Here is a 19382-nt window from a genome sequence, read left to right on the forward strand (position 1 = left end):
TTACTTGTACTTGAGTAATATTTCATCCAAGTATTGGTACTTTTACTTGAGTATGATATTTTAGGAGAAGCTCCAGATAAGTTACAGTACGTCTATGTCGTCTGTGTGTGTCCAACAGTTTTGTTTTTCTGAACATTTCAAAGCCTAAAAATGCTTAAAAAGAGGACAGAGCAAAGCCAAGGATTTTTCTCTTTTCTAACTAAGGAACCTGTAGAAACTTGAAGGACTCATAAAATGACCCACCTGAAAGGTTCCTCTGTCTGAACAGCCCGCTGCTGCCTCGACACTCACCACCTCCCTGCGTTTGGTGGCTTCAATAAAACCTTTTTCCTCACAAGTCGTCGCTATAATGTGCAATAAATCTGAGAGTTTGACTTTATCTTAAAAGTTTTACTTTAATGTTGAAATGTCAGGTTTATTTTTGACATTTTCTCCATACTTCTGGAGATGCTTTAGTTTCAATACATGAAATGTCTGTATAAACCCAGGAAGCTCGTTTTAATAGCCAAACCTCATCTTAAACGCCCTGCCTGAGCTGTGTGCTGGTTTAGAGGCGCTGCATGGGTCACAGCGCAGAGACATGTTTACTGAGTCTGACCTGCCCAGCTGGGGGTCTCCATGTACAGGGAAAGTCGGTCGGCCTGAAGCGGGGTCACTCGACTCGCTGCTGCTGGCACAGGTGCTGAAGAACCTGTAAAACAAAGAAAAAGGAAAAAAAATCTAAGATGAGTAAAAATAAATAAGGGATGTCTATAAAAATAAACTAAAGAAAACAACAAGTATCATCATTATTACAGAATGATTGAGTTTAGAGATATATTACAAAGATTGTATATTGGTGAGATGTATTACAGTCAAATTATTTTAATAATTCTGGGTTGTAGTTTATTAAAACCCATAACTCAGCTCAGATTCATTGCAGCAAAAAAACAACAAACAGCTAAACTAACTCAGAGTTCAGTTTAGCAGATCTTTTAATAGAGCTAAACTAAACGCAGAACTTGCTTTGGAATCCTTTGATGGGTCCATGGTTCTATTTGGTGGTTCAGGAAGTCCAGGTTGCTTCCACCGTGGTCTTCAGCGGGTCTTTGTTTCTTTTTTTGATTTCTCTTATTTTCTTTTTAAACAATAATCCATGGATTCCCTAAAGAGTTTGGTCTGGCACATTACTATGGCAGGGGTTGACGTTAAGGATTTTTACCACTTGCCCTTTGTGTCTCTTTAATTTATTTCTTTATGTTAAAAGGTGCGTTGGTGTTGGGAAAAGCCCACAAAGGTGTGATTATGGTTCTCCTCTTCGATTTCACCAAATTCTGGAAGGGTGCTAAACCTTGCTGATACCTCTCCTGTCTCTATTCCACATATCATGGACTTGCCTGCAGGCAGCTGGAAAGTTTTGTGGCTTCTATGGAGTCAGAAAGAGTTTTTTTTTTATTACTGGTTTTCAGCAAGTCTGATAAAAACAGCTCTGCTGTGACCCCCTCTACCCAATAGCACTCACTCCAGGAACCAGTGAGCTTTTATTTAGGCATGTTGCTTTACCCACCATGCAAAAATTTGTTGAAAAGATGACAGGATTTATGTCCAAACAACATCTACATTTGGTTCAAAAATTAAAGGTGAAAAGCTGTAATTTTTTAGTTTAGATCGTCTATTATTGGACTAAAGTGGGACAAAATCAGACCGAACCAATACAGCCCAATTTTCAACAATTTTTTCTGGACTAAATCATACGGAAGAGTGGATTTAGAGTGGGCCAGTGGGAAAAAAAAAGTTAACTGATTTTAAAATTTTATTTCAGTTTAGTATGGGAAAAAAGTCAGAATTTGGACTTTTTTCTCAGAATTCTGACTTTAATCTCAGAATTCTGACTGAATTCTGACAATAGAAAAAAGTCAGAATTCTGAGATTAAAGTCTGAGACTAAAGTCAGAATTCTGAGATTAAAGTCTGAGACTAAAGTCAGAATTCTGAGATTAAAGTCTGAGACTAAAGTCAGAATTTGGACTTTTTTCTCAGAATTCTGACTTTAATCTCAGAATTCTGACTGAATTCTGACAATAGAAAAAAGTCAGAATTCTGAGATTAAAGTCTGAGACTAAAGTCAGAATTCTGAGATTAAAGTCTGAGACTAAAGTCAGAATTCTGAGATTAAAGTCTGAGACTAAAGTCAGAATTCTGAGATTAAAGTCTGAGACTAAAGTCAGAATTCTGAGATTAAAGTCTGAGACTAAAGTCAGAATTCTGAGATTAAAGTCTGAGACTAAAGTCAGAATTCTGAGATTAAAGTCTGAGACTAAAGTCAGAATTCTGAGATTAAAGTCTGAGACTAAAGTCAGAATTTTGAGAAAAAGTAAGAATTCTGAGATTAAAGTCAGAATTCTTACTTTTTCTCAGAATTCTGACTTTAATCTCAAAAATCTGACTTTAATCTTAGAATTCTGACTTTTTTTTATTGTCAGAATTCAGTCAGAATTCTGAGAAAAAAGTAAGAATTGTTACTTTTTTCCCATACTAAACTGAAATAAAATTTTAAAATCAGTTAACTTTTTTTTTTTCTTCCAGTGGCCCTAATCCTCTTCCGTAAAATCAAGACTATGACTGACCGACCAAATTTATCATCAAAACCAGAGATGGGGACTCGAGTTTGTGACTCGTACTCGAGTCGCACTTAAGTCGCATATTTAATGACTTCAGACTCGACTTAGACTTGCATTTAAAGGACTTCAGACTCGACTGAGACTCGTGATTTCCGACTTGTGAACAATATTTTATTCCAGTGTAAAAACACTTATTCAAGTGTTTTTTGTTTTACTAACTTGACTGATCGCCGCTCGCCTTACCCGCACACAGAAGAAAACTCAAAGACCCAAACCGTGAAGCACTCAAGTTCAAGCGTTTTATTTATACAAAAAGCCACAGCAAAAGTGGCAAAATAAAACAGTCATTTTCTTTTCCTGATAAAACCTAAAATTCAAGAGTTTTCCTTAAAAATCAGAGGCTGGAAGTTGGGCTCCGCTTGTTATGCTGCTTCTGGTGCGAGTGATTGGCCAGGAGCACCCACTGGCTGATCCACAGACTCTGCGGCGCTCCAGCACTGTTCCACTCCCTGGCGTGCCACACCCCTTTCCAGACCGATCCAGCTAAAAAGAGAAGCAAGGAGAACGCCAGCATCCACGCGCCAAAACCCCGTCGGAAGATATATTCCTGTTTATGCTTTAAGCGAGGGGGAGCGCTACTTACAGGCGAGGTTCCTCCTCTGCCCTAATACTCCTTACTGGGCCATCAGTGCGCCCTCCTGGCGCACGGATCCCACCTGCATCTCCTCTTGCAGCGCGTCCGTCTCTGTCACCTGCAGATTCCGTTCTCCTTCTCCTTTCCTTCAGACTCCTTTTATGTCGGCTTTAATCAGCCCTTGCTCACACCTGAGCGCAGCAATTACGCAGCGTAATTAATGCACTCCGCCTCCTCAGACAACTACTTCAGTCCAGTGCGCATGGATTGTCACAAGGGAAAAACAAACCAAAACAAGCAACCCAACATGCAGGAAAAATTCAAAAGTCTAAAATAAAGGAAAACAATCGTATAAAAAAGAAACATCAAAACATGCAAAGCTCAAGAAGAAAATACAAAGAAAAACAAATCATATCTTCCTCTCCAAACATGCAAAGCATAAAACTAACATTTAAATGAAAGAAAACCATAAATCATATTTTTCCCTGTGCAACACACTGACGTCACTGACGCAACAGTACGTGGACGGCAGGATTGTGATTGTTTCTTTTTCCACAGTTCTCATTTTCAATAAAAGAGCAGACATTTACTGCTAAAACTAGAAAAAGTTGTAACCACAAATGTCAGGAAATACTGTAGGAAAATGCAAAATTTATCTGGAAAAAAATTTTGCGTGTGCTTTTTTTAATTGTATTTTTCATTTAGCAGTTCAAGATAATGATAATTCCATAGATATAATAGCGACCTTTAAGCTATACCGTCTCAGTGACGGAGATGAAAACACAAGGAGAAACAAGCAAGCACGAAAATTATTGCACTTTTTTAAATGAATCAAGTGATTAGAATTTTTTGTGCGATTAATTGATTATTGCGACAGGCCTTCTCAAGACTTGAGACTTGACTTGGACTTGCAAAAAAAGACTTGTGAACATGTCTGATCAAAACCAATGTCTAAATGATATTTGGGATTTGGGGGGTAATTCTTGAGTCAACTACAGTAGATTTAATCTCCTTGGAATTACAAAACTAACAGCTTTAAAGTAACATAAAGCAATAATGATATGTGGTATTTTAAATCAACACATGCAACACACAGTGTCCATCATATTTCGAGGTGTTGTGCAGGAAACTGTAGTGCGTCTGCTTTTGAAGAATGCTATTTAGGTATAGCTGACTTTTTCTGGTCCGCTTCTCTTTCTGGCTGCCATGTCTGCAGGCTGCTGCTCTTTGTTCCAACATAAAATATGAAATGTTACACTCTGCGTTGGCAATCCCAGGAACTCTCATATGATTGGCTAAGGAACCAGGAAGTAACACACAACAGTAGTTCAGGACCGCACCCGTTGGTTTCAAAGAACTAAGAATTGTTTATAGAGAAAACGACTTCCTCTGAATTACTTATGCAGTATTTTTTAAGTGTAACTTTGTTTTACTGTGTAACAGAATTCAACTTTGCTATTAATTCAATAAAATAAAACTCTCTCAAATCGGTAATCTATTTAACCAATTTCTACCGCAACGCCCGTGCATTACATTCCTCCCCCGAGGTTGCAAACCCACACTTTGTGAGCAACTGTTTTACTATACTTACACATATGTTCTTGTTTCATATAAGTATCCATCATGGCTGCCCCAGAAACCCTAAATAATCTAGGTAGTTAAGAACTCTCTTGTGAGAAATTAAGAAATTGTTAACTTGGGGGATAGAAATGTGCGGTTCTTCTAAGACTATTAAATTAAACCAGCAAAGCGTTTCGATTTAGCAGGAATAAGGATGCATTAGCTAAAAAACCTTTAGTTTGCATATTTTAATGGGACAGATTCTGACTTACAACAATGAAACATTTGAGCTAACGGTTTAAGAGTTTTTTTTGCAGCTTTCCTGGAGCCAGCGACACGTTTCCTACATTTATTCCTTCAATCTGCTCCTGTCAAGAATAAGCCGAACAAGCATCAAATTCTCCAGAAACGTCTCACAAAGCTTAAAGAAGAAACCCTGGGATGAAGAGAGGTGTGAACTATTGCTGCAGAGCCTGTTATCTTTGATCCAAAACGTAAGAAACACGATTGCAACTGATGAACCTAACCGCATCCATGGTACTGTGCAGCTCACTTGCTTTCTGCAGAGCAAAACCAAGGAGGGGAGAAAAAAAAAAGAAAAAGCCACTGAGGGTACGTCGTCTTTGGGGAGTTCTCGCATCCAGTTCTCCCCAGAGAGCCTGGTTGTTTGTCGGAGTACTTACTGCTGTATTCCTTTAGCTCAGCTGACACGTTTCTCTGAATTTAGAGATCTCAACAGCTATTATTTAATTTCCAACGCGTTTAAAGTGCTTTTCTTGCCGTTAAGTAAGAGCATTTGTAACAGGAGTAACTGTCTGAAAGTGCATTGAATCAGCCGTGTTTGTTCTTTATCTTGGGAGCAGACATTGCAATCCATGAATGCCAGCAAACAGGGCCCTTATAGAGAACGCATATATCTGTGTGTTGCAGCATGTTTTTGCCTCAGTTTGTGGCTGTTCCCATAAAGCCGGAGCGTTTTTCTGCTGACTGGTGTTTCTTTCGCAGGCCTCGGGTTGGCCATCACCCAGCAGCCCAGCCGGTGAACCGCAGAGAGAGCGCATTGATTTCATCCCAGCAGAAATCCCTGCTCCCGGTTCCCGCCTCCCTACCCCGCCCAGCTCCTGATTAAGCATTCGCAGGGAGCCATGCCAACACAATTTGTCATTTATCAAAAGTAATTAAAAGCAATTTCTTTTCTCTTGTTGATTGGGAATTGACTAATTGTTGAGTCGGTGAAAACGGGGGAATAAATAAAACAGAGAAGGATGAATTTTACATAAACTCAGAGGAAAACATAAACGCTGTAAAACGAGGGCCAGACATCTGGCTCTGTGATTTTCCTCTACATGATTATGACTGCAAACCGAAACAGTTGTTGAGCGCATTCTGATATACAGCCCATAGGCAGTAAATAATATATTAGAAACAGCATATTGACTAGCAGACTTAAAAGGGTATTTTCACTTCAAGTTGTGTGAACACCAGAGTGGGAGGAAAAATACAAACACGGCTTGGTTACTTGTTAGGAGAGAGATGGAAGAAAACATTGCTCTCTGTGTCTCACCAATAGAGGGTAAATACCAACATCTGAGAGGCCGAGAGAGAAGAAAGGGACAGAGGAGCGAGGAGGAGAAGCCAAGTCGCCCTCCAGCCGGGGTTACAGTCAGTCTGTCCAATGAAACCAAGCAATACCATCTCAACATTATCGGTAACAACCTCTGAATGCACCATTACCTTCTATGAGGGCAGAATGAAATGTCAGAATTGATTCGAGAGGGGAGGGTTGAGATAAAAGCGGGCTAACCGCGGTGGACATTTTGTTTCAGCGGCCCTTTATTTGGCGTCCCTGGATCATTAGCAGACGGCAAAGAGGGAACGGGAGGGAACTTGAAGGAGGTGTGGGCGGCCATCCTGCACGTCTCCAACGACGAGGCTCCCTCGGCAACGCAGAAAAACAGGGATGCAAAACAAACCTGAAGCAAAGAAGTCGTATTAATCTCACACGGTGCTGTCAGTACCGTCAGCCGTATGCGTACCTGCCCGCGCCACGAGCAAACAAAGAATCTACCCGGGTCTTTGTCAACAATTTCAGTCGGTGCTTCAGTGAAGCATTATGAATATCCCGCTCACAGGCTGCACCCCATCATTACCAGGAAGTAGGGAAATCTTCAGACGGCCGAACCCAACCTCTTATTCTTCCGCCTTTTGTTTACGTTCCTATTCATCATAAAAAAAGTAAAAACTCACTTAAGCTCTCCAACGTCTATGGTTATTAATGTTCTAATTATGATTTTCCCCTCCAATCTTTTGCTTTGCAATTTGGGTGATGTATGTTTGAACAACACAGCGAGTCTCGCTGGAAATGAATGCAGTAGAGCACCTTCTCTGGGGAGCCATCTGATGGAGAGCGAAAGCTTGTCACCGTTTGTCTATACACGGGGATTTATACCAGCTCACTGAGTGAGCACCATTATCTTTGTTCGACGCCGATTCTCCGGCAAAGCAAAAGAGAGTCTCCAAAGGACTGTGACAAAACCCTCCCCAAAAAATATCGCCCAGGTCATCTACATTTGTCAAACTGCGCCTATTTTGTCTGAGACGCTTTTCTGCAGGACAATCAAGATGATCTGGATGCCTCCAGTAGAAAAACATAATTGCTTTTACCTAAATTCAACAAAAACACAACATTTCACACCCTGTCATTATTTATTAGAATATCACTGGAGTGCTACTAAATCACATTCGGACTGTTTACATTTCCTACGGTGTTTACTTTCCCCAATTTATGCCAGTTTAAAGGAACAGCTTTAATGCTGTACTAATTAACCAAATGATACCCAAGAAGGGCTACACAGTGATGCAGTGGGTAGCGCTGTTCCCTTGCAGCAAGAAGGTTTTGGGTTCGACTCCTGTTCTGGGGTCTTTCTGCATGGAGTTTGCATGTTGTCCCTGTGCATGCGTGGATTCTCCCCGGGTACCCTGGCTTCCTCCCAAAAACATGACTGTTAGGTTAATTGGCTTCTCTAAATTCTCCTTAGGTGTGTGTTTGCATGATTGTGTGTGTCTGTGTTGCCGTACAACAGACTGGCAACCTGTCCAGGGTGTACCCCACCTCCCGTCGGAGATAGGAACAGGCCTCGCCGCAAACCTGACGAGGACTGAGCGGGAGAAAATGGATGGATGGATGGATGAATGATACCCAAGAAGAGAAACTGTCTGAGCTTTTAGAATTGCTTCCATTCAGTGAGGTCAATAGATGATTTTAGAACATTCCTTCTAAGCTCCAACGATAGCATTTCAGTCGTCTCCATGTCCTGATTTTCGATGGATCATCACAGCACCTAGAAATCCTAAAAAAGATCCGCTAATGGACTCACATATGACTCTACCACCGTTTATTACTTGCTCATTAAGCTCTATAATGCCTCCCTCAAGTGATTCAGACATCCCCCCCTGTAATTGACATTTATGCACTATTTTTGCACACCACGTATCACTTTACTTGGATTTTCACTTTACTTGGATTTATCACTTTACTTGGAATTTCAGTTTACTTGGATTTAGTTTTTACATATGCATATATATACATACATAGATATATATACAGAAGAGCTATATGTTTATATATTTTATCTCTTTTTTATTTTAACTTTATTATCTTGTGTTGTTGGATGTGTATATATATATATATATATATATATATATATATATATATATATATATATATATATATATATATATATATATATATATAAAACTGTAACTGGAGCGTGCAACAAAAGTAATTTCCCTCTGGGATTACTAAAGTATTTGTAATTCTGATTCTTACTTGTGGCCAACCCCTAGTGTACCTGGCAATTTGTTGCTGCAATTTGTTGACCTAATTAACCATCTTTTGAACAAGCCCAACTAAAACAGTTAGACTGAAAGGATTACAATTTTGTGGGAAACTCCTTGAAAAGATTATTGATGTGAATTTTAAACAATCTTAGCTCATATTTGAATCACTGGCTACAAAGTTTCCAGCTTGACAGCAGGCCCACATCATATCTCCACCAACACCGTGCTTCACAGATGAGAATTTTAGCAGATATGCTGCTTTTTGACAAATCATCTGGGTATTGAGATTGTTTTAGATGCAGGATTGCACTGTGGTGGAAAGTACATATACATGATTACCGTACTTAAGTATTTTTTGAGTATCTTTACTTGAGTAATTTTTATGGGGGTACTTCAACCTTCACTCTATTGCTGCTAGTTCCTTGTTCCTTTTGGCTCAGCTTAGCTTTGTAATCCACTGCTGCCATTTTTCTCTCTTGAAACACGATTTCAACATGGCAGATAGCGGCCCGTAGTACTGAATCTGGACGTTCCAAAGATGTAAGAAACTCAGGGAAGACATTATCTGTAGTTTTATCAAGGCGTTAGTTGTTGCCATGCGGCCAAGTTGTTCAGTAGGATAAGTCCAAAAGCAGATTTGAAGTTTCTCTGGGGAAATGGATTCAACCTGTTTGCTTTTTAAGAAGAAATAATCAAAATAGCCGTCATTAGTTTTTGTGCCATTTTTGTTCTGAAGTTCTTTCCAGGTGGTGTAGAATCTACAGCAGGTGGTTCTCAGCATCAACACATCATGTGTTTTCTGAAAGTTACAGCTTCCTTAAAGTTACACTGAATAAAATACAGAAATAAACTGATATTAAAACATTTTATTTGTAATTTTAAATTCTTTAGTATCTTCAGAAGCCATTACTTCAATGCTTTACCTTGAGTAGATTTCTGACCGAATAACTTTTAGTTGTAGTTGAGTAAGATTTGACTATTAGTATCACTTATATTAGTCAAGTACTACTGTTGAGTACTTCGTCCACCACTGGCTTTCAACCTCCAGTCCCGTTAGGAACTTCAAATGTACTGAGACCAGAAGGGTGTGACCTGAATTATATTCTGGGTTTATGGAGATTCTCAGAGCATTCCAAACCCTTACGTTGTGATGAATGTAGTGGACAGTTTTATACGGTGTAGATTATGATACATTTTGGAAGAGTTTTACTTTAAAGTTAACCTGACTCCGCCAGATGGATTTGCTCCGCATATCCATCTGGAAACCTTCCGTTGAAGTAATTTTTGGAAGGGGCGAAAATACTGGTTAGCTGATTGGCCTATGTTGGTGATAGACGGGCCAAATAAACCAATCAGATCAACGAAGCATATGACGTACTAACAGAGCAACGACGAAAACACAACCACAAGCCAGGCTACTCTTGCCGAAACCAGTCGGGAGGAGAGCAAAAACATCTTTTCCTCTGAGAAAAGCCTCCAGAGCAGTGTTTTGCTCTTCTTTCAGTGAAGAAATACTCTGTAATTCCGATAAAACTTGCTCGATAGCCACGCTAACGCTAGTTTCATCGGCTGAAGCCGCCATGTTCTTTAGACTGAACTGTGGCGCTTCTCGTTGCGTCACACCTCAACCCGCCTCAAAGCCAACGCTGATTGGACGTTCGTTTGGTGAACGGCTCCAAATTTTCTTCAACCGAGAGTAGGGATGGGAATCGAAAACCGGTTCCTGTTAAGAACCGGTTCCGTATTTTCCGATTCCATGGCATCGTTTGGCAGCTCGCTGAATGATTCTTTTTTCGATTCCCGCAGCACCAGAGCCTAGAGCGCCGGCTCTGGGGAGCACGACTTACGTCACGTTTTTTACGTAAGTTACGCAACTTACGCAAGTTACGCAAGTTGGAAGAACTATTCGAGGAGGAAGACAACGAGCTGCGGTCACTTTGTGAATCAAAGCCCCGTCTTTCCTTAGCCCAGAGGGTAGATCAGGAAATCCAGCTCTATAAAAGCTTGCCCTCCATCCCCTGCAGGGATAGCGCCACACTGTGGTGGTGGAAGAAGCAAGATACGCTGCCCTTGCTATCTGGACTGGCTGAAAACTACCTCTGTGTGCAGGATTCCTCCACCCCATCTGAGAGGGTGTTCTCCACGGCTGGAGACACCTTAAGCGCTGAAAGATCCTGTATCCTTCCAGAAAAAGCAGATATGCTCATCTTTTTGCAAAAGAACTGTTAATTTTCCCTACTACTGTTTTATAATTAGTATTTTTTGTTATTTAAAATAGGTTATTATCCCATAATTTGTTATTAGACATTGTTGGTTATTAAGTTTGTTCTTGTATTCATTTTTCATTTAAACACAGATGTTACTCCAGTTTCACATTTCCTGTGGACATCTTGATCTTGTTGAGTTTGTAAGATCGTGCAATAGTTAAGTAAACAAAGTTGACTCTGATAATCAAACTGTTTGTTCTCCTTTTTCCCCCAAATTGGAATTGAAAAAAGAATCGATAAAGAATCGAATCGTTTCATAGAATCGAAAAGGGAATCGGAATCGTGAAAATCTTTTCAATTCCCAACCCTAACCGAGAGTCTCCAGACTGATTAGCGAGTGAAACCTTGAAAGCTTGCGAGATCAGGATGGTCTCACGAGGCTACTTTAAAGTGTCTTCAGTGGGTAAAAAGCTTAAAAAAAAAGTTTGAAAAAGGGACCTAAACTCTTCTTGTCTGCATGGACAGCAACAATAGTTCATCTTCATCCATAGCTAATATCTTGTCATTGCCTTTATTAACAGACACACTCATCTGCTCCAGACCAGCAGATCGACCAAACTCCTGCTTTATAAAGGTGCTCACACTCTTTACTATTAGAAGCGTAATGGTAGAACCAGCTGGCTGCTACACTCCATCATTAGCTTGGAGACCAAAACTTTGAAAAAAAAGCTGTCATATGTGGACACACTGTATACACTGTATATATTGCATGCACCTCTTTCTTCCTTTGGCACATTCTTCTTCTTTGAATATTTGAGCTGATGTAATGAGTAAAATTCTCCTTTGATATCAATAAAATCAATCAATCAATCATGATTAGTGCAGGCTGACCCTGAGCAGGTTTCTGGACAATTTTTACACTTTATGAACTGCCTAACTGAGGGGTTTTGGGTCTTCCGTTTGCTTTATATGTGCTTTCTTTAGCTGCCGTTGATATGTTTTTTAGTGATATTTCTTATCAATATATCTGGATGACATTCAGCTATATATGTTTTTGAACCTCAAATGACAGAATTAGGCAACTTTTTACGTGCCCGAGGGGTCCCCTCATCAATAGAGGAGCAGAAGGTCATTAAAACAAGAGAGCTAGTCTCTAAAACAGACATGGCTACGGCTTGATGCTAACATGTTTGTTATCTGTCAGAATTCTGAGATTAGAGTCAGAATTCTCAAAAAAGTCAGAATTCTAAAAAAAAAAAGTCAGAATTCTGAGAAAAAACTCAGAATTCTGACTTTTTTTCCCCCATGTTAAACGGAAATAAAATTTTAAAATCAGTTAAATTTTTTCCCAGTGGCTCTAATCCTCTTCCGTAGATTATAGCACCTCCTTCACTTCGTTCAGAAAGTCAGACTCTTGCTTCATATCGTCCATCTCCAAAGTCCAGCACCTGAAATTTAGGTATAATTTGCTTATCTTTTTTGAATCTCACTTCCATATAAAATATTTTTCTTTCACTTGAGGAATGGTTCTTATCTCTGACCGATGGTCTCCCCAGTTCAGTTAGAAAAAAATCATTCATGCATTTATGTCATCATACTTAGATTATTTTAAACCTTTTTTTTTTTTACTGGATTGGATACAGTGGAAAAAAAGATCTAGAAATAAGTCAAATTTTCTTAAACTAAGTGTATTTACCCTTAATTTGAGCAGGTAAATGAGATTATCTGCCAATGGAATGAGTAATTTTACTCTTACAATAAGATAATTAGATAATATGCACTTGAAATAAGACAATGCAATTGTCTTTTCTTTTTTTAAGTGTAAATTGTCTTGTTCCATTGGCAAAATGTCTCTTTTACCTCCTCAATCTAAGAAAAAAATGAGTTATCTAGATTTTGATTTTTTCGCAGTGTACATGTGTTATATGTTTATCAATATGCGAAGTTAAATTGTGCAACAAACTAAATTAGAACCTAACGCGATGCCCAAACATATTCCTTTTCAAAATAACGTACAAAGAAATTATTTTCAAAAGGTATAGAGAAGCATTGTAGAAAGTTTTGTTTGTGTTTTTTGTTTTGTTTATTTGTATATATGTATGAAAATATATGTGCAGGTAGGTATGTATTTATATGAATATATATAGCAACATAATTATAAATATTGTAAATTGAAGAAATACAAGAATTAAAGGGGTAGGAGTACATAAGTTTTACTTCTTCCTATTCCTTTTCGCACATGTAATAGAGGTATATTAATTTAGGAAAGAAGGGTACCTTGTTTGTTGTTTTTCTCTTCAATGTTTTTAAACATTGTTTTATTGTTTTTTTTGTTTCTCTCTTGCATGTTCGAAATAAAGAATGAATAAAAATAAATAAATAAATACATTTTCACTCTCACCCCACCAAACTTAAACAGCTGCAGCCATTTAGGAAAGCAAGATAAATTCAGGATCTGTTTTAAAATTCTCACAATAACATATGTAGCACAAAATATCCAGTCCCTAGATTATTTATGTAATCATTTTACAAAATATTCTACCGCTCAAGCCCAGATTTTGTTAAGACGCAGTTAAAAACTTTTGTTGAGTGTTTATTTTTATTGTGCTTTTATTGCCGTTTCATCTTCCTTTAATTATTTCGATTTTAATTGCTGTTTTATTGGTTTTCTGTACACTGCTTTGTGATTCCTTTATCTGCGAAAGGCTCTTAATAAATATACTTCACCTACTTACTTGCTTAATCTTTGATAGATGATGACAGTCGGTCTTTGGTGTATTTTCCTACAGCTGAGGTTAGTTTTGAATTACCCTACAACCTGTTAGCTTTATTATCATGATTGCTTTCCTACGTTTTCTTATCATGAGTTATGATTACTTAAGTAGGAGATGATATCAGTGAGAGGCTAGAGAAGCTCCTGCAGAGAGGCTGAGAGGGTCCTGCACCGCCTCAAGCAATAAGTCTACTTCAAGGCTCTTCCTCCGAGCACTTATAAAAGAGAGCAAATTAGGTGTAAGGAACGCCTGCATCGGCGGCACACCCAACCGCCGCACAAAGAGGAGGGGGAAGGAAGCGGACGAAAAAAAAAAAATGGGGGGGGCAGGTACTAGAGATGACAGCGAAAAAACGGACGGCGCCATCAAGGGCTGAAAATAAGCTCTCACTTTCAAACGTTTACGGCGGCTCAAATATCTGATGATACCTCTCATAGCTTTTAATCTTTAATGTGAAAAATTAATCATCCCATTCATTATTTTAATAGCTGTCATTTTTCTCTCCCCAAAGTGATGATTTATAACCATTAAGCCCTGTGTAGGCCTGTGTGAGAGGGATTTATCGTAATGTTTGCACCAGGTAGCCTCCAACCATATTTCATTACTCTGACAAGCCATTAAAATGCCCTGGTGATTAAACAACAGCTCTGAGGTCAGTGTGTAAAGCTGTTTCTTTACCCATGCTGGAGCGCAGCGGCGCAGGCAGGGACTGCTAGCCTAACAAAGCCCTTTCCCTGCCCCGGCTCCCTCCAGACTGGCAATCGCAGTTATAGATCTCTATCGTGGCTTGTGTGAGAGGGGGGACAGGGGCAGAGGAGAATAATGCACATGCACGAAGAAATAAAGTTAAGAATGGGGCTATTATGGCTGTTTTCTTTTGTGGTTTAGAGACGGTGATAACTGTGCACTTCAAGGAAAAACTCTACACTATGATACTTTCAGGTCCCCTCTGCTTATTCCTTCATTTATTGGTTCCCAACGGATCCCAATAGGACAGGTTTACAGCCTCCCTTAGAAGAGCTTTACCCAAACATAGTTGATCTAAAAAAGTTAGAAAGGATGGTACTGGATTATATTTAGTCTTTACACTAAAAATGGCTCAAAGACAATCAAGAGTGTTAGCACCAAACTGGCTTGTACTGTACATTTTGTTTTTTTTATGCATCTGTGTGTCGTTACTAACCTCCCTCCCCCTTAATGCTAACACCTTTTAAAAGCCTAACCAGGGACGAAGGCTGCAAATTAGCCCATGGCTACAAGCCTTATGTACTTGGACATCGGCCACCTGTTTGGTTGCAATGTTTAATTGTAGTGTCTCTGTCAAATAAACAAATAAATAAAAAAGGCACACTGCCGTCTTCCGTTATTTATATTGTTTTTGTTTCCATCAAAGGGTACAAATTCTACACTATAAATATCTACCAAACACTGAAATGGGGAAGGTGTGTGCGTGAAAATACAGTTGCAGCAATTCAAATGGCCCTTCCCAGTCAAACGCCAGCCGAATGGCGGCAGACTCCCAGCAAATTCCCCTCCAAATTCCAGTAGCAGCCATTCAATATGGCCATTTCCATTTAAACACCAGCTGAATGGCAGCCCACTTCCCTCCAAATCCCAGCAAAATCCCCTCTAACTTCCAGCCACTGAAGTGACTCCCTCTTGCATATTTTTTTACCCTGACTCTACCCTTTCACTGAATTATAGGGTCTGACCAGCAGAGGACATTTCTATTTAGATCTTAACGTCCACAAATCATGATAAAAATAATATGTTAGTACCCGTACAAATATTGATGTCTATGTAGGAATTTTAGGGGACCGGCCAAAGACCGGCCAAGGTAACCTGACTCCGCCAGATGGATTTGCTCCGCATATCCATCTGGAAATCTTCCGTTGAAGTAATTTTGGGAAGGGGCGAAAATACTGGTTAGCTGATTGGCCTATGTTGGTGATAGACGGGCCAAATAAACCAATCAGATCAACGAAGCATATGACGTACTAACAGAGCGACGACGAAAACACAACCACAAGCCAGGCTACTCTTGCCGAAACCAGTCGGGAGAAGAGCAAAAACATCTTTTCCTCTGAGAAAAGCCTCCAAAGCAGTGTTTTGCTCTTCTTTCAGTGAAGAAATACTCTGTAATTCCGATAAAACTTGCTCGATAGCCACGCTAACGCTAGTTTCATCGGCCGAAGCCGCCATGTTCTTTAGACTGAACTGTCGCGCTTCTCGTTGCGTCACACCTCAACCCGCCTCAAAGCCAACGCTGATTGGACGTTCGTTTGTTGAACGGCTCCAAATTTTCTTTAACGGAGAGTCTCCAGACTGATTAGCAAGTGAAACCTTGAAAGCTCGCAAGATAAGGATGGTCTCACGAGGCTAGATTCATTTCCCATCCAGGAAGCTTTTCAATTCAAAATGTCAGAAATAGTGTTGAGTTCCAGGCTTTAGAGAGTGGACCAAAAAAAACAAAGCCTTGTTTTGGCTTTGAAAACATGCAAACTGAAACGGACGAACGGGTACGCCCCTTTGGACTGGGGGTCGTTTGGCTTCTTTGTTAGCCTGCAATATTCAATAACCGGTATTGTCTATGAAACGGGGGTCGTTAAAGGGAGTTGTTGGCCTGGCTAAACAGACGAGGTCTTCTGTTCCCCTGTAAGGGGGTGGGGGTTGTGATGAAAGCGGGAAGGAATCAACTCAATGGCTAAAATGTAGGTTTTCGAAAGCTGAAATCTGTTAACCTGACTCCGCCAGAGAGATTTGCTCCGCATATCCATCTGGAAACCTTCTGTTGAAGTAATTTTGGGAAGGGGCGAAAATACTGGTTAGCTGATTGGCCTATGTTGGTGATAGACGGGCCAAATAAACCAATCAGATCAACGAAGCACATGACGTACTAACAGCGACGACGAAAACACAACCACAAGCCAGGCTACTCTTGCTGAAACCAGTCGGGAGAAGAGCAAAAACATCTTTTCCTCTGAGAAAAGCCTCCAGAGCAGTGTTTTGCTCCTCTTTCAGTGAAGAAATACTCTGTAATTCCGATAAAACTTGCTCGATAGCCACGCTAACGCTAGTTTCATCGGCCGAAGCCGCCATGTTCTTTAGACTGAACTGTCGCGCTTCTTGTTGCGTCACACCTCAACCCGCCTAAAAACCAACGCTGATTGGACGTTCGTTTGGTGAACGGCTCCAAATTTTCTTTAACGGAGAGTCTCCAGACTGATCTGCGAGTGAAACCTTGAAAGCTTGCGAGATCAGGATGGTCTCACCAGGCTACAAACAAAGAACCCCCCATTCCAAAGGGGTGGACCAGTTCAGCTGGTCAATTTGCATGTTTTCTAAGCATGGATTGTTTTTTAGCTTTTTTGGATTGACTACGACCTGGATGAGTATCTTTACCAGCATATTTAACTATTAACATGTTAACAGCGGGGTATATAATCTGATGTGCAGCTCCAGGGAGATTTTACTGCGACCTTAGAAGGAATCTCTTTGAACTCCTCCTCGAGGGGCAATCAGCGGCCATCTTAAATATTTACACATTGAAATAATCTTTCCCACGTTTGAACGATGGACTTCAATTAGTTTGCAAAAGAAAAGGCTATCCCTTCCCAGTTTAAGAGGCGCTTGTTTCTGTGATGTCAGCAGATTTCTGTCTGTGCTGTCTCTTGCCATTAGTCCTCTTTCAATAGCGAAACTCAAGCTGAAGATCAGTCCATGCAATTCTTCATAAGGCTCCTACTTTCCTCAGAGCAAAAAACCCTAAAAACTGAAAGAGATATCCTTTATTTTTATCATGACTGTAGCTAAGTGCTAGATTAGACCTTACTTAAGTATTTCACACAGCAGGCCTTCACTACGACCACCTTGCACTACAGAGCTTATAAATACTTAACACGGAGTGGAAGGTTATTGTGGTTTTTGTGGTGATGCTAATTCAATTTTATGTTCAGACTTTAAAAAAAAAAAGATGAAGATCAAAGAAGTGGAAATTTAAACTCATTTTCCCACATGCCTAAAGACATTGATGAGTAATAGAAAGCAGAGATCTTACCAAATAAAACTAATTTACTGAGTCATACCTGCTAAAAGTAAAACTGAGCTTTCTGAGGAAAAAGGGAATCCAAGGACAAATCTAATTTACTATTTAATGCAAATTAAATGCCTTTGGTAGATAAGGTCTCCAGCTATAACTGACTGGAGTCAACTTATTTCTAACACAGGAATGCAGGTTACATTTTTAAGCTGAGGGCTGAAAAGGGAAGAAGCTCTCAGGAGAGATGGGAATAAAAGTAAGAACTACAGAAACATCAGCGGCCAAAACGTTCCTCTCTGATTAATGTGACCAGTGCATTAAGGGGATGTCAAAATCCATTACACTGTGTCTTTCATTCAAGTCCAAACTCATTTGCTTTTCAGCTTTTATGGAGAGAATTTTGCTCCATTATTTTTTAAGCAAGGGACATGTTTTGTAAATCGAAATTTAAAAACAAACAAAAAAAAGGCAAACCAAAAGCAAAACTATGAAAAAATGATGCAATCAAAAAGGTTTTGACAATTACTTTTCTTTTGTTTTTTTAAATAATTTTCTTTACAGTTATTTTTTCACATTTGAATTTTCATTCTACAGACTTTAAAAGATCAAATTTAATTTTGGATTCTCATAAAATGTTTCTTTTTATTTTACAGATTTTTTTTATGCAAGTTTGTTTTTTTTTAAGATCCGTTTTTCAAATTAAATTGTGTTAAACAGATCACAGTCATTTCTCTTCATCTCCTTTCCTATGAAGTGAGAAGCAAAGATGCATTTCTATTGGTGTGGCTGGACGTTAGCAACAACTGTATTGGTCAATATGTGCATTAAGAGTACAATGGTATTGTGCTGTCTTTAATTAAATATAGAATTTTCTAAAACATTATTTGATTACTCAAAAAATGGTCTCTCAGTCCAGTTCTGAAGCCGACACAAACATGGGAAAGACTTCAGATTTAACAGCTGTCCAAAAGGCGACCATCAACACATTGCACAAGGAGGGAAAGACACAAAAGGTTATTGCTGAAGAGGCTGGCTGTTCTCAGAGCTCTGTGTCCAAACACATTAATAGAGAGGCAAAGGGAAGGAAAAACTGTGGTCAGAAAAAGTGTACAAGCGATAGGGATCACCGCGCCCTAGTCAAGATTGGGAAAAAAAACCCATTCAAAAATGTTGGGGAGATTCACAAGGAGTGGACAGCTGCTGGAGTCAGTGCTTCAAGATCCACCAGCAAGAGACGCTTGAAAGACATGGGTTTCAACTGCCGCATACCTCGTGTCAAGCCACTGTTGACCACGAAACAGCGCGAAAAGCGTCTCATCTGGGCTAAGGAAAAAAAGAGCTGGACTGCAGCTGAGTGGTCCAAAGTCATGTTTTCTGACCAAAGCTAATTTTGCATTTCCTTTGGAAATGGAGGTCCCAGAGTCTGGAGGAAGACAGGAGAGGCACAGGATCCACGTTGCCTGAAGTCTAGTGGAAAGTTTCCACCATCAGTGATGGTTTGGGGTGCCATGTCATCTGCTGGTGTCGGTCCACTCTGTTTCCTGAGATCCAGGGTCAACGCAGCCGTCAACCAGCAAGTTTTAGAGCACTTCATGCTTCCTGCTGCTTACCTGCTCTATGGAGATGGAGATTTCAGGTTTCAACAGGACTTGGCGCCTGCACACAACGCAAAATCTACCCGTGCCTGGTTTACGGACCATTGTATTTCTGTTCTAAATTGGCCAGCCAA

General features: G+C 39.8%; 1 protein-coding gene across 7 annotated transcripts in view; it reads right to left on the minus strand.

The window, feature by feature from the left end:
* Positions 1-698, minus strand: part of rbfox3a (RNA binding fox-1 homolog 3a) — a 389771-nt gene extending 389073 nt beyond the window's left edge. For all 7 annotated transcript variants that reach the window (XR_005281053.1, XM_038288300.1, XM_038288303.1 and 4 more), the window contains exon 1: positions 599-698. Coding sequence is in view for 6 of the 7 variants with exons in the window: in XM_038288300.1 (XP_038144228.1) it covers positions 599-620 (22 nt within the window). In the remaining variant the exon portion in view is untranslated. The remainder of the gene's footprint in view (positions 1-598) is intronic.
* Between the last annotated feature and the right edge of the window lie 18684 nt (positions 699-19382).

Source organism: Cyprinodon tularosa, unplaced genomic scaffold (assembly GCF_016077235.1).
Source record: "Cyprinodon tularosa strain WSP-4 unplaced genomic scaffold, ASM1607723v1 ctg250, whole genome shotgun sequence".
Taxonomy (NCBI): domain Eukaryota; kingdom Metazoa; phylum Chordata; class Actinopteri; order Cyprinodontiformes; family Cyprinodontidae; genus Cyprinodon; species Cyprinodon tularosa.